The sequence below is a fragment of the Taudactylus pleione genome, unplaced genomic scaffold, assembly GCF_031769625.1.
Source record: "Taudactylus pleione unplaced genomic scaffold, aTauple2 ptg000198l, whole genome shotgun sequence".
Taxonomy (NCBI): Eukaryota; Metazoa; Chordata; class Amphibia; order Anura; family Myobatrachidae; genus Taudactylus; species Taudactylus pleione.
In genome coordinates this window covers 9,420,658-9,434,826 of record NW_028284600.1, presented here as the reverse complement: position 1 = coordinate 9,434,826, position 14,169 = coordinate 9,420,658, and the positions used below count along the sequence as shown (strand labels likewise).

The 14,169-nt window shown below is 42.8% G+C and overlaps 1 protein-coding gene across 1 annotated transcript in view; it reads left to right on the top strand.

Annotated features, from left to right (window-relative positions):
* LOC148518849 (alpha-2-macroglobulin-like) overlaps window positions 1-14,169 on the top strand; it is a 177,233-nt gene that overhangs the window by 101,664 nt on the left and 61,400 nt on the right. The window contains exon 20 of the mRNA XM_088476972.1: window positions 12,709-12,835. Coding sequence (XP_088333098.1) covers window positions 12,709-12,835 — 127 coding nt within the window. The remainder of the gene's footprint in view (window positions 1-12,708; window positions 12,836-14,169) is intronic.

Below are 14,169 nucleotides of genomic sequence, written 5' to 3'. Positions count from 1 at the left end.
CGCTCCCAACATGGAGTGCCTACCTGGTAATCTATCACCGGAAATCGCGTCCTGCGTTCCACATGTAATTGTGGAACGCAAACCGGAAGTTAACCAGAAGAAATGCCACTCATGAATTTCCTATATTCAGTGGTTTACATATTGTACAGGCAATATAAAATTTACAAGCAATATAAAAGATTCACATAATTTTCAAGAATGTCACATTGATTAAACAATGTGACCTCATAGATGTTTTCTTCATATTAAAATCCACTTTTTGTATGATTTCTCCGGGGCCGGGAGTACATGAAACATAAAAAGATAAATGTACATAAAAAACACATAAAATATTCATAAATCGAATACATCAATACTAAAACCATTTAGGATATTTAAATATGGACAAAAGAATAGAAGAATAAAATACAGGAGAATAAGATAATAAAAGAGGTTTCTTAAAAGACGTGTTTTTAATTTATAAAAAACTAGGGGTGTGCACCGGCCACTTTTCGTGTTTTGTGTTTTGGTTTTGGATCTGGATCTTTCTTCGTGTTTTGGATCTGGATTGGTTTTGCCAAAACCACCCTTCCGTGTTTTGGGTTCTGGGTTTTGTGTTTTGGATCTGTATTTTTTTGAAAAAAAGCATAAAAACAGCTAAAATCACAGAATTTGTAGGTTTTTCTGCTCCTATGCTATTATTAACCTCAATAACCTTAATTTCCACTCATTTCCAGTCTATTCTGAACACCTCACACCTCACAATAGTGTTTTTATGTCCAAAAGGTTGCACCGAGGTAGCTGCATGACTATGCTAAGCGACACGAGTGGGCGGCACAAACACGTGACCCATCTAGGCGTGAAACTGCAGTGGCAGACAGAATGGCAGTTTGAAAAACTAGGCCCCAAACTGTACATAATGCAAAGAAAAAAAAGAGGTGCAAGATGGAATTGTCCTTGGGCCCTCCCACCCACCCTTATGTTGTATAAACAGGACATGCACACTTTAACAAACCAATCATTTCAGCGCCAGGGTCTGCCACACAACTGTGGCTGAAATGATTGGTTCGTTTGGGCCCCCACAAAACAAGCTGGCAATTAATCTGTCCCTGCACAAACTGGCTCTACGGAGGCAAGATGTCATCCTCATCCTCCTCATCCACCGATTCCTCACCCTCTTCAGTGTGTACATCCTCATCCTCACAGAGTATTAATTCGTCCCCGCTGGAACCACAGGTCCCTCTGTACATTCTGGAGGCTGGTCTCCCTGGAAGAGTTGATAATTCATTTTATGAACATCATCTTCTCCACATTTTGTGGAAGCAACCTCCTACGCCTTTCGCTGACAAGGTTCCCGGCTGCACTAAACACTCTTTCGGAGTACACACTGGAGGGGGGGCGACTCAGGTAAAATAGAGCCAGTTTGTACAGGGACCTCCAAATTGCTTCTTTTTCCTGCCAGTACAGGTATGGACTGTCTGACATGCCTACTTGGATACTGTCACCGATGTAATCCTTTAACAGACAGACGCACGCTTGTCGCTGCTGCTTTGAGGATGCAAGTGCGGCTACAGCCCACACAATTCACAAAGACAGAAAAAAAAAAAAGAATATTTTTATTGTTTGTGGAGCGCACTTTGAGGGTTACACAACCCGTTAACAGACAGACGCACGCTTGTCGCTGCTGCTTTGAGGATGCAAGTGCGGCTACAGCCCACACAATTCACAAAGACAGAAAAAAGAAGAAGAATATTTTTATTGTTTGTGTAGCACACTTTGAGGGTGTCACCACCCTTTAACAGACAGACGCACGCTTGTCGCTGCTGCTTTAAGGATGCAGGTGCGGCTACAGCCCACACATTTCACAAAGACCGGAAAAAAAAGAACAATATTTTAATTGTTTGTGTAGCACACTTTGAGGGTGTCACCACCCTTTAACAGACAGACGCACGCTTGTTGCTGCTGCTTTAAGGATGCAGGTGCTGCTACAGCCCACACAATTCACAAAGACAGAAAAAAGAAGAAGAATATTTTTATTGTTTGTGTAGCACACTTTGAGGGTGTCACCACCCTTTAACAGACAGACGCACGCTTGTCGCTGCTGCTTTGAGGATGCAAGTGCGGCTACATCGCACACAAGTCAAAAACACATTTAAAAAATAGTTTTTTATTTTTTGGAGCACTTTGAGAGTTACACCACCCTTTAACAGACAGACGCACGCTTGTCGCTGCTGCTTTGAGGACAGTATCATATGCAGTGACAGTAGACTTGTCAGAAATTGTTGGCACGTCCTTCAGTCCGGACCAGATGTCCAAACCAGCCCTTGACTTATGACACAGGCGCACGCTTGGCGCTGCTACTATGTTGATGCACGTGCGGCTACATCGCACACAAGTCACAAACACATAAAAAAATAGTTTTCTATTTTTTGGAGCACTTTGAGGGTTACACCACCCTTTAACAGACAGACGCACGCTTGTCGCTGCTGCTTTGAGGATGCAAGTGCGGCTACAGCCCACACAATTCACAAAGACAGAAAAAAGAAGAATATTTTTATTGTTTGTGTAGCACACTTTGAGGGTGTCACCACCCTTTAACAGACAGACGCACGCTTGTCGCTGCTGCTTTGAGGATGCAGGTGCGGCTACAGCCCACACATTTCACAAAGACAGAAAAAAAAAAGAACAATATTTTTATTGTTTGTGTAGCACACTTTGAGGGTGTCACCACCCTTTAACAGACAGACGCACGCTTGTCGCTGCTGCTTTGAGGATGCAGGTGCGGATACAGCCCACACATTTCACAAAGACAGAAAAAAAAAGAACAATATTTTTATTGTTTGTGTAGCACACTTTGAGGGTGTCACCACCCTTTAACAGACAGACGCACGCTTGTCGCTGCTGCTTTAAGGATGCAGGTGCGGCTACAGCCCACACATTTCACAAAGACAGAAAAAAAAAGAACAATATTTTTATTGTTTGTGTAGCACACTTTGAGGGTGTCACCACCCTTTAACAGACAGACGCACGCTTGTCGCTGCTGCTTTGAGGATGCAGGTGGAATCTAGACGGGATTTGGAACCGGGGACACACTACCTCCATCAATTGTCTAAATCCCACTGCACTAATGGTGGATACCGGACGCACGTCTAACACCAACATAGCAGTCAAGGCCTCAGTTATACATTTTGCTTCAGGATGACTGCTGTCGTACTTCATCCTCATCGCTAGGGACTGTTGGAGGGTCAATTGTTTAGTAAAAGTAGTGATGTTCCTACTTCCTCTCTGGGATGATGAACAACTCCCAGCAGCAGCAACAGCACTAGGAGGAAGTGGTTCTTGATCTTTCCCTATTTTATTTTTATCGGAGAAAGTTTGGTCCTCCATTTATGTTATATTGATATGTACGTGCGGCTAAAGCGCACACAAACACAGAAAATATTTTTTTATTTTTGCTGGAGAGTAGTGCACTTTGTGGGTTACACCACCCTTTAAGAAATGAGCCAGCCGGCTCTTTACTTATGGGACACAGGCGCACACTTCGCGCTGCTCCTTTGTTGATGCACACAAGTCACAAACACAGAAAATATATATTTTTTTGGTTTGGACTGGAGTGTACTTTGGGGGTTACAGCACCCTTTAAAGGTCAAGCCAGCCGGCCCTTTACTTATGACACAGGCGCACGCTTGGCACTACTTTGTTGATGCACGTGCGGCTACTGCGCACACAATTCACAAACACAGAAAATATATATTTTTTTGGTTTGGAGTGTACTTTGGGGGTACAGCACCCTTTAACGGTCAAGCCAGCCGGCCCTTTACTTATGACACAGGCGCACGCTTGGCACTACTTTGTTGATGCACGTGCGGCTACTGCGCACACAATTCACAAACACAGAAAATATTTTTTTTTTGGTTTGAACTGGAGTGTACTTTGGGGGTTACAGCACCCTTTAACGGTCAAGCCAGCCGGCCCTTTAATTATGACACAGGCGCACGCTTGGCACTACTTTGTTGATGCACGTGCGGCTACTGCGCACACAATTCACAAACACAGAAAATAATTTTTTTTTTGGTTTGGACTGGAGTGTACTTTCGGGGGTTACAGCACCCTTAACGGTCAAGCCAGCCGGCCCTTTACTTATGACACAGGCGCACGCTTGGCACTACTTTGTTGATGCACGTGCGACTACTGCGCACACAATTCACAAACACAGAAAATATTTTTTTTTTTAGTTTGGACTGGAGTGAACTTTGGGGGTTACAGCACCCTTTAACGGTCAAGCCAGCCGGCCCTTTACTTATGACACAGGCGCACGCTTGGCACTACTTTGTTGATGCACGTGCGGCTACTGCGCACACAATTCACAAACACAGAAAATATTTTTTTTTTGGTTTGGACTGGAGTGTACTTTGGGGGTTACAGCACCCTTTAACGGTCAAGCCAGCCGGCCCTTTACTTATGACACAGGCGCACGCTTGGCACTACTTTGTTGATGCACGTGCGGCTACTGCGCACACAATTCACAAACACAGAAAATAATTTTTTTTTTAGTTTGGACTGGAGTGTACTTTGGGGGTTACAGCACCCTTTAACGGTCAAGCCAGCCGGCCCTTTACTTATGACACAGGCGCACGCTTGGCACTACTTTGTTGATGCACGTGCGGCTACTGCGCACACAATTCACAAACACAGAAAATATATTATTTTTTTAGCACTTGGGGGGAGCACCCCTGATGGACAGAGCACCCCCTGGACAACACTACAGCACCCCTTTAGGACTGGGACACTGCACAGGACTTTGGAGTGGACACAGCCCCTATGGAGAACTGACTGCACAACACAGTCCAGCCAGCCCCTATGGACTTTGAAGTAGTGGACACAGCCCCTATTAACAACAGCAGCACAGCACAACACAGCCAGCCCCTATGGACTTTGAAGTAGTGGACAACAGCAGCACTACACTACACTACACTACACAGCCCTAACTCCCACCCTCCCTCTTCACTGTCCACAGCCGAGTGAGAAAATGGTGCCGACGCGGGTACCTTATATAGGATCCAAAACCCGCGAGACTCGGAAGGCGGGATGATGACGTTTTGCCTCGATTTCAGATCCGAGTCAGGCGGGAAAAGTCGAGCCTGACTCGGATCGGACCCGCTCACCCCTATAAAAAACACTTAATTTCGAAGTCACTGTTAAGACCATGGGGAACTAGAGTCTTTAATCTGTATATCCAAAGCATCTCAGATTTAGCTAATCTTGTTTCCACATTTTTTTCTTTCCATTTTGGATTAATTTGTTCTATTCCCCAGAATGCTTTAATTTCATGGGTATTTGAATTATGTACAGTATATTTTTAAACTGTGCAGAGACAGTATGCGTTTCTAAACTTTTTTTAATATTGTATAGATGTTCCGCTAGCCTGATTTTAAGACACCGACTGGTTTTGCCAATATATACAAAACCACAATTACACTCAATGGCATATACAATATTTTTTGAGTTACGTGTGTATTTTATAGTGTATTTTTGTCCTTTAACCTCAAACTTCTTTATTTTGCGTTGATCCTTAACAGTTTGGCACATTTTGGATTATGTTGGCCCGGCGCTTAATCATATATTTGCAAATGTGTGCAACTAATACCTCTGAATTTCTATTATCATGTCGGATTCAAGTATTTTTGCCAATATTGCTGCAGTGTGCTGGAGGGAATATCCCTTTTTTTCTCTGGTATACTGTAAATATAAAAATACATAAAAAACAAAAAAAACAGTAACCATGGAACATACAAATATTAAGGATTCTGTGTAAATGTGATCTCTAAAGGTGCATACACACGGTCAAATATTTCTTCGGATCTGAACGATAACGATTTAAAAAATTGTTCAATCGTTCATATCTGCAGGAAAATCTGACATATCTAACTGTGTGTATGCACCATAAAACTTCTCTACTGGATTGGCAGGGAACTGTCCATATTCCGTGTAAAGATAGCAAAGTCTATAATCCTATTGTTATAAAAATGTAGTTCCAAGAAAAGGTTATATTGTAGTTAACAAGGTGGGCAAAAAATATTATTATCAATAGATTGTGTCAGACTAAATAGTACATGGGTCACAATCAAAGGATTTGGAGCTCTTGGTATATAATATAAATCTACCTGGAACAATACTAAGGTCTGTATGGAGAAATAACACAAAGTACAGTATGAGAACAAGAACCATATATAAGAGACACGTGAGAAATATAAGAACACTATTGAGAATAATGTACAGATATATTACATAAATTGGCAGCAGCTCACAATGGGGTAGATATACGAAGCCTAGAAGCAGTATCAGCGCACGTTATGTGCACTGATACCGCTTCTCCCCGATGTATGATCGGGGGTCTGGGCGGGAAATGACAGGGCCGCTATGCGCCCCTGTCATTATCGGCGCTGCTATCTACAAGATAGCAGCGCTGAGCGGCAGGGCCATGTACGAACGGTCATACCGCATGACCGTTCGGCCGGCTGTAGCTGTCACTAGCCTATCCCCACAGCAGGGACAGCGCTGTCCCTGCTGGGGCTGCTGCCAACTCCATGGCTGCATGCGGGGATCTCGCGATACTTGCGAGATCCCGTGCATGCTCAGTGGAGCCGGCCGGGACAGAGACACAGGGCATCAGCACTAGGCTGATGCGCTGCTGTCTCTAGCGGGTAGCGCCGGAGGGGGGAGTTAACGCTCCCCCTCTCCGGCCGATGAGATGTTCTTACATCTCATCGGTAGTGCTTCCTGCTTCGCCTTGGTAAAGAGGCGAAGCAGGAAGCGGTATAGCGGCATGTTAAGTGCCGCTGTCATAAATCTACCCCAATGTATTATATCAGGGAAAATGCCCTCTGACATGGAAGACACATTGGTAGTATTATTTAACACAGGGGTTTTTCAATGTATCTTAAATATCACTGAAGATAGGATACATACTACAAAACAAAGTATTATCTTGGATGTTAATAAAGCAATGAAACCCTTAATGAACATGTGTTAACATGATAATATTTTAAATGCAAAAATATTAATAACAGATGTAACAGCATGTTCTAATTAGCATACTCTAAGGTAGGGGTGGGCAATAATCGGCCCCCCAGCTGTTGTAGAACTACACATCCCAGAATGCCCTGCCACCATTTTTATATTTGGCCTTGCTAAAACTGCTGCAAAACATGCTGGAATGTGTAGTTCAACAACAGCTGGAGAGCCACTTATTGCCCACCCCTGCTCTAAGGAGTCCATTAAAGTGACACTAAAGAGGCTCTAATTATTTTGGATTCCTTGAAGATTATCCAGCTGAATAGCTTCCACATGAGTTGTCAGACAATAATCAGGAGCTTATCAGACAGATTTATATAAGTTTCACATGCCCATATTCAATTTGAAGTGAAAAGCCGTTTCGGAGAAACTTTTTTGCAAATGACGTCATTTTCCTGCCAGCTCCTAGTACTTGTAGTACAGATGATATGTTAGTGCCCTGCCATCTCCTAGTACTTGTAGTACAGATAATATGCTAGTGCCCTGCCAGCTCCTAGTACATGTAGCACAGATGATATGTTAGTGTCCTGCCAGCTCCTAGTGCTTGTAGTACAGATGATATGCTTGTTCCCTGCCAGCTCCAAGTGCTTGTAGTACAGATGATATGCTTGTTCCCTGCCAGCTCCTAGTACTTGTAGTACAGATGATATGCTGGTTCCCTGCCAGCTCCTAGTACTTGTAGTACAAATGATATGCTAGTGTCCTGCTAGCTCCTAGTACTTGTAGTACTGATGATATGCTAGTGTCCTGCCAGCTCCTAGTACTTGTAGTACAGATTATATGCTAATGTGCTACTAGCTCATTAGTGCTTGTAGTACAGATGATATGCTGGTTCCCTGCCAGCTCCTAGTACTTGTAGTACAGATGATATGCTAGTGTCCTGCCAGCTCCTAGTACTTGTAGTACAGATGATATGCTAGTGTCCTGCCAGCTCCTAGTACATGTAGTACAGATGATATGCTAGTGCCCTGCCAGCTCCTAGTACTTGTAGTACAGATGATATGCTAGTTCCCTGCCAGCTCCTAGTACTTGTAGTACAGATGATATGTCAGTGTCCTGCCAGCTCCTAGTACTTGTAGTACAGATGATATGCTAGTTCCCTGAGAGCTCCTAGTACTTGTAGTACAGATGATATGCTAGTTCCCTGAGAGCTCCTAGTACTTGTAGTACAGATGATATGTTAGTGTCCTGCCAGCTCCTAGTACTTGTAGTACAGATGATATGCTAGTTCCCTGAGAGCTCCTAGTACTTGTAGTACAGATGATATGCTAGTTCCCTGAGAGCTCCTAGTACTTGTAGTACAGATGATATGCTAGTTCCCTGAGAGCTCCTAGTACTTGTAGTACAGATGATATGCTAGTTTCCTGCCAGCTCCTAGTACCTGTAGTACAGATAATATGTTAGTGTCCTGCCAGCTCCTAGTACTTGTAGTACAGATGATATGCTGTTGTCCTACCAGCTCCTAGTACATGTAGTAGAGATGATATGCTGTTGTCCTACCAGCTCCTAGTACATGTAGTAGAGATGATATGCTTGTTCCCTGCCAGCTCCTAGTACTTGTAGTACAGATGATATGCTGTTGTCCTACCAGCTCCTAGTACATGTAGTAGAGATGATATGCTTGTTCCCTGCCAGCTCCTAGTACTTGTAGTACAGATGATATGCTAGTGTCCTGCCAGCTCCTAGTACATGTAGTACAGATGATATGCTAGTTCCCTGCCAGCTCCTAGTACATGTAGTATAGATGACATGCTGGTTCCCTGCCAGCTCCTAGTACTTGTAGTACATATGATATGCTAGTGTCCTGCCAGCTCCTAGTACATGTAGTACATATGATATGTTAGTGTCCTGCCAGCTCCTAGTACTTGTAGTACAGATGATATGCTAGTTCCCTGAGAGCTCCTAGTACATGTAGTACAGATGATATGCTAGTGCCCTGCCAGCTCCTAGTACATGTAGTACAGATGATATGCTAGTTCCCTGCCAGCTCCTAGTACTTGTAGTACAGATGATATGCTAGTTCCCTGAGAGCTCCTAGTACTTGTAGTACAGATGATATGCTAGTTCCCTGCCAGCTCCTAGTACTTGTAGTACAGATGATATGCTAGTTTCCTGAGAGCTCCTAGTACTTGTAGTACAGATGATATGCTAGTGCCCTGCCAGCTACTAGTACATGTAATACAGATGATATGCTAGTTCCCTGAGAGCTCCTAGTACTTGTAGTACAGATGATATGCTAGTTCCCTGCCAGCTCCTAGTACTTATAGTACAGATGATATGCTAGTTCCCTGAGAGCTCCTAGTACTTGTAGTACAGATGATATGCTAGTTCCATGCCAGCTCCAAGTACTTGTAGTACAGATGATATGCTAGTTCCCTGCCAGCTCCAAGTACTTGTAGTACAGATGATATGCTAGTTCCCTGCCAGCTCCAAGTACTTGTAGTACAGATGATATGCTAGTTCCCTGCCAGCTCCAAGTACTTGTAGTACAGATGATATGCTAGTTCCCTGCCAGCTCCTAGTGCTTGTAGTACAGATGATATGCTAGTTCCCTGCCAGCTCCAAGTACTTGTAGTACAGATGATATGCTAGTTTCCTGCCAGCTCCTAGTACATGTAGTACAGATGATATGCTAGTGTCCTGCCAGCTCCTAGTACATGTAGTACAGATGATATGCTAGTGTCCTGCCAGCTCCTAGTACATGTAGTACAGATGATATGCTATTGTCCTGCCATCTCCTACTACCTGTAGTACAGATGATACATAGATGATACAGATGATATGCTAGTGCCCTGCCAGCTCCTAGTACTTGTAGTACAGATGGTATGCTAGTGTCCTGCCATCTCCTACTACCTGTAGTACAGATGATATAGATGATACAGATGATATGTAGATGATACAGATAATACATAGTTGCATTATTTTACAAAGTATATAATCATATGGGAAAGGGGAAATGGGAAAGTAGATCCCGCACAGTAATAAAGATAAGAAAATAATGTAATACAACCAACAGTAAATGATTCTTGGTATAAGTCCGTATTCGTAGCACTATGTTGGTGGTGCTCCCAGGAATCAATGAAATAATGTATCTCAAAAATATTTTTGCTAGAGCAAAAAAAGAAAAAAATTCCTTTTTGGGGCACTCTTATTAAACTAGTGTAATGTGATATTAATTCAAACTTAACTTTTAATTGACCTACTAATTAAAATAAATAGATGCAAAAAAAAAAATACAATAATAATAGACAATAATGGCGAAAAAATGAAGTATTTAATAGTAATTATCCGGTCCTATTCGCAAATAGATAGCATATATGAAAATTGCTATATATTCAAATAACATGGGATCATGTATAAATTAGTAGTATGCAAAAGAGTAATAATAATAATATGATACATATACTTAAGGTGGTGATCTATAGGATTATGGTATATGGGATATCAGTATCTGGTTCCCACAGTCAATTAGCTAAATCGCAGTTTAGATGAAATATAACAGGAATCCTTTTTATTGCACATTGCCCGTAAAGTAACAAATGCTGTTTGTGCAAAATATATTTATATTGCACTGCTCTGTTGGAGATAAAGATAATTATTGCACAGTTTCCATGAATTGCACAAATCCCCTATAACAGAAGTTCAGTAATACATCAATTGCACTAGATAATCTTATATTGCACAATTCCCTGTAAACAAAAGAAAGGACAATGAAGCAATATACTAGCAGCATTTGGTCAGCAATTTACATATTGCCTCTGAGGTAGTAAATATTTAATAAACACAATATATTGCACTGATCCCTTACTCATAAATTAGAAAAAATATATGCGTAGATTAATGCAGATTTGTATGAGACAGTTGTATTCCATATAGCACCAGTTCATATAGGTAAAAGATAATCAACATATAATCAAGAAATATTGCACGTTACCTGTAAGGTATTGGATATTGGCCCTCATTCAGACCCACTCGCGAGCGGCTGTCCGCTCGCAAGTGGGTCAATGGTCTGCACTGTGCATGCGCACAACGGAGGGAGCTCCGACGCGACGAGCGAAGGACTTTCCTTTGCTCGTAGTGTCTCATCAAAGCGGGCGTGCTGTCGATGGTGACTGACAGCACGCCCCCTTTGGTGGGCGTGCCGGGAGCGTGCCTGCCAGACGGAGGCGTTCCCAAGGGAACGCCTACCGTCAGAAGCCGGCCCACTGACATCACTAGTGATGTCAGTGGGAGTGATTTTGGCTCTGATAGAGCCAAAATCACTCCTGGCCTTGCGGTTGAGAAACTCAACCACAGGCTTCTGCTCGCAGTTTCGATGGTTGCGATGTTCAAGACCATCGCGACCATCATCCTGCACGCTCGTATATTCTGTGGGTGGTGACCCACAGCTATACGAGCGTCCAGGAGGACGCTCCATATTAATGGAGGTGGGCCCTGATTCAGAGCGAGCGCTCTGGTCAGAGCGTCCGGCTCTGAATCAGGGCCCTTGTTGATACAGGAATTGTTTATATTGCAATGTCACCTCATTCACAAATTTTGAGAGAGTACACAAAATTAATATTACATCTCTCTAATGAAAGTAAGAGTGAACTTTGCAAAACCTAATTCAATAGCATGTATCCCCTATAGCAGTAATTCCGGGTAATTTACTCGCACAGGATAATCATTATGTTGTATAATTCCTATATATCAAATCTGAAAAAAGACATTCGTGCTGTCATTACACATTCTCTAACGATCATGTATAGAACGTATAGTATCAATTAATAAACAATGTTAATATTCTCTTATTCATTGCTTCAAAAATAGCATATATTCATATTTGCGATAAGAGTCACATTAATTGAGTCATAGTAAGAAACCCTTTAGTGAAATAATATTTGGTATTCACCAAAAGGAAATAATAATAATAGTACCTTGTGATTAAATATGGAGTGGTTCAATGACAAGTGAAATGATTCAATCAATTATATCATATAACACATCACAAAATAGACTCCTAATCCTTAATATAATAGCAGGTATATATTTTTATATATATGTTAAACAGAATAATATATAAGTAAGACACACGGAGTATTCCCCACTTCTGCTGTTACCTGTTATTCCGATTCCTACGCATTGAACCGATAATGAGAGAGTGGGGAAGCTTGTGTTTGATTGAATCATTTCACTTGTCATTGAACCACTCCATATTTAATCACAAGGTACTATTATTATTATTTCCTTACAATAGGCGTCGAAATACCGACTCCTATCTTAATCCCAATGCCAGAATACAGACAGACGCCAGCCTGAATGAGGTAAGCCGTGGGCGTCTTAGCTGTTAGCTGCGGGGTGGTGTTAGAGTTAGGCAGCATAGCGGGGTTAGCTTTAGGTTTTGGGGGAAGGTTAGGGTTAGGCACACCTGGGGGGGGTTTAGGGCTAGGCACCACTGGGTGGAGTCAGGGTTAGGCACTAAGGGGGGAGGGTTAGGTTTAGGCACGATGGGGGGAGACCCACATTAGTCAGTTCCTCACAAAGATATTTTGTTACCTCTAGGTTATGCTCATTTGTACATTGTTTTTTTTCTGTCTATTCACTTCCCCACATAGCATAACCCTCCATCCATACCTTAACTGTTAAAGTGATAGACTTCATCTTTCCTGTTAATAGGTTAAGACTACCCTTCAACCCTCTGCACATTTAGAAGAGAGGCCGTGTGCTGACTGTCAGTATAGCAGCTGCCTGTGTGCAGATGAGAGAAAAACCTTCTCCTGGAACCTGAAAGCCTCTAAACTGGGTAATATTCTACACTGCACCTAAAGCTAGAGAGCAATGTGCTGTGGTAACTAGGAAAACTGTGCCAAAAACTGATTTATTAGTTCAGGGACTAAGGGCCTGATTCACACCCACTCGCGAGCGCACAGCGCTGGCAAGTGGGTCGATGGTCCCTGACTGCGCATGCGCCGCCTCCGGCGTGCGCATGCGCGAGACCCGTACTGTGACGGCAGCTCCATCAGAACGGGTCTCGTTACAAGCAGGGGCGGCTGTCAATGTTGATTGACAGCTCACCCCGTTTTGTAGGCGGGGTGGCTGCTGGCATTTGTGGGTGGCCTTAATGACATCACTTGTGATGTCAGTAGTGGACTTCCTACTCTATTAGAGCAGGAAGTCCACTCGGGCTTGCGAGAGCTGAGACCCTACCACAGGGTCTCCTCGCAAGCCCGATGGTGGTGATAATCGCGACCATCGCCAAAACACCCCTCCTCCCAATGTCTCATATGGCACCCCAATGGTTACCATGGTTTTATAAATAAATATATATATATATATATATATATATACAGTCAGGTCCATAAATATTGGGACATTGACAGAATTTTCATATTTTGGCCTCTATTCACCACCACAATGGCTTTGAAATGAAACAAACAAGATGTGCTTTAACTGCAGACTTTCAGATTTAATTTGAGGGTGATTACATCCAAATCAGGTGAACGGTGTAGGAATTACAACGGTTTCTATATGTGCCTCCCACTTTTTAAGGGGCCAAAAGTAATGGGACAAGCTAAACAATCCTAAATCTAACTTTCACTTTTTAATACTTTGTTGCAAATCCTTTGCAGGTAATTACAGCCTGAAGTCTGGAACGCATAGACATCACCAGACACAGGGTTTCATCCCTGGTGATGCTCTGCCAGGCCTCTACTGCAGATGTCTTCAGGTCCTGCTTGTTCTTGGGGCATTTTCCCTTCAGTTTTGTCTTCATCAAGTGAAATGCATGCTCAGTCGGATTCAGGTCAGGGGATTGACTTGGCCATTGCATAACATTCCACTTTTTAGCCTTAAAAAACTCTTTGGTTGCTTTTGCAGTATGCTTCGGGTCATTGTCCATCTGCACTGTGAAACGCCGTCCAATGAGTTCTGAAGCATTTGACTGAATATGAGGATATAATATTGCCCGAAACACTTCAGAATTCATTCTGCTGCTTTTGTCAGCAGTCACATCATCAATAAATATAAGGGAACCAGTTCCATTGGCAGCCATACATGCCCACGCCATGACACTACCACCACCATGCTTCACTGATGAGATGGTATGTTTTGGATCATGAGCAGTTCCTTTCCTTCTCC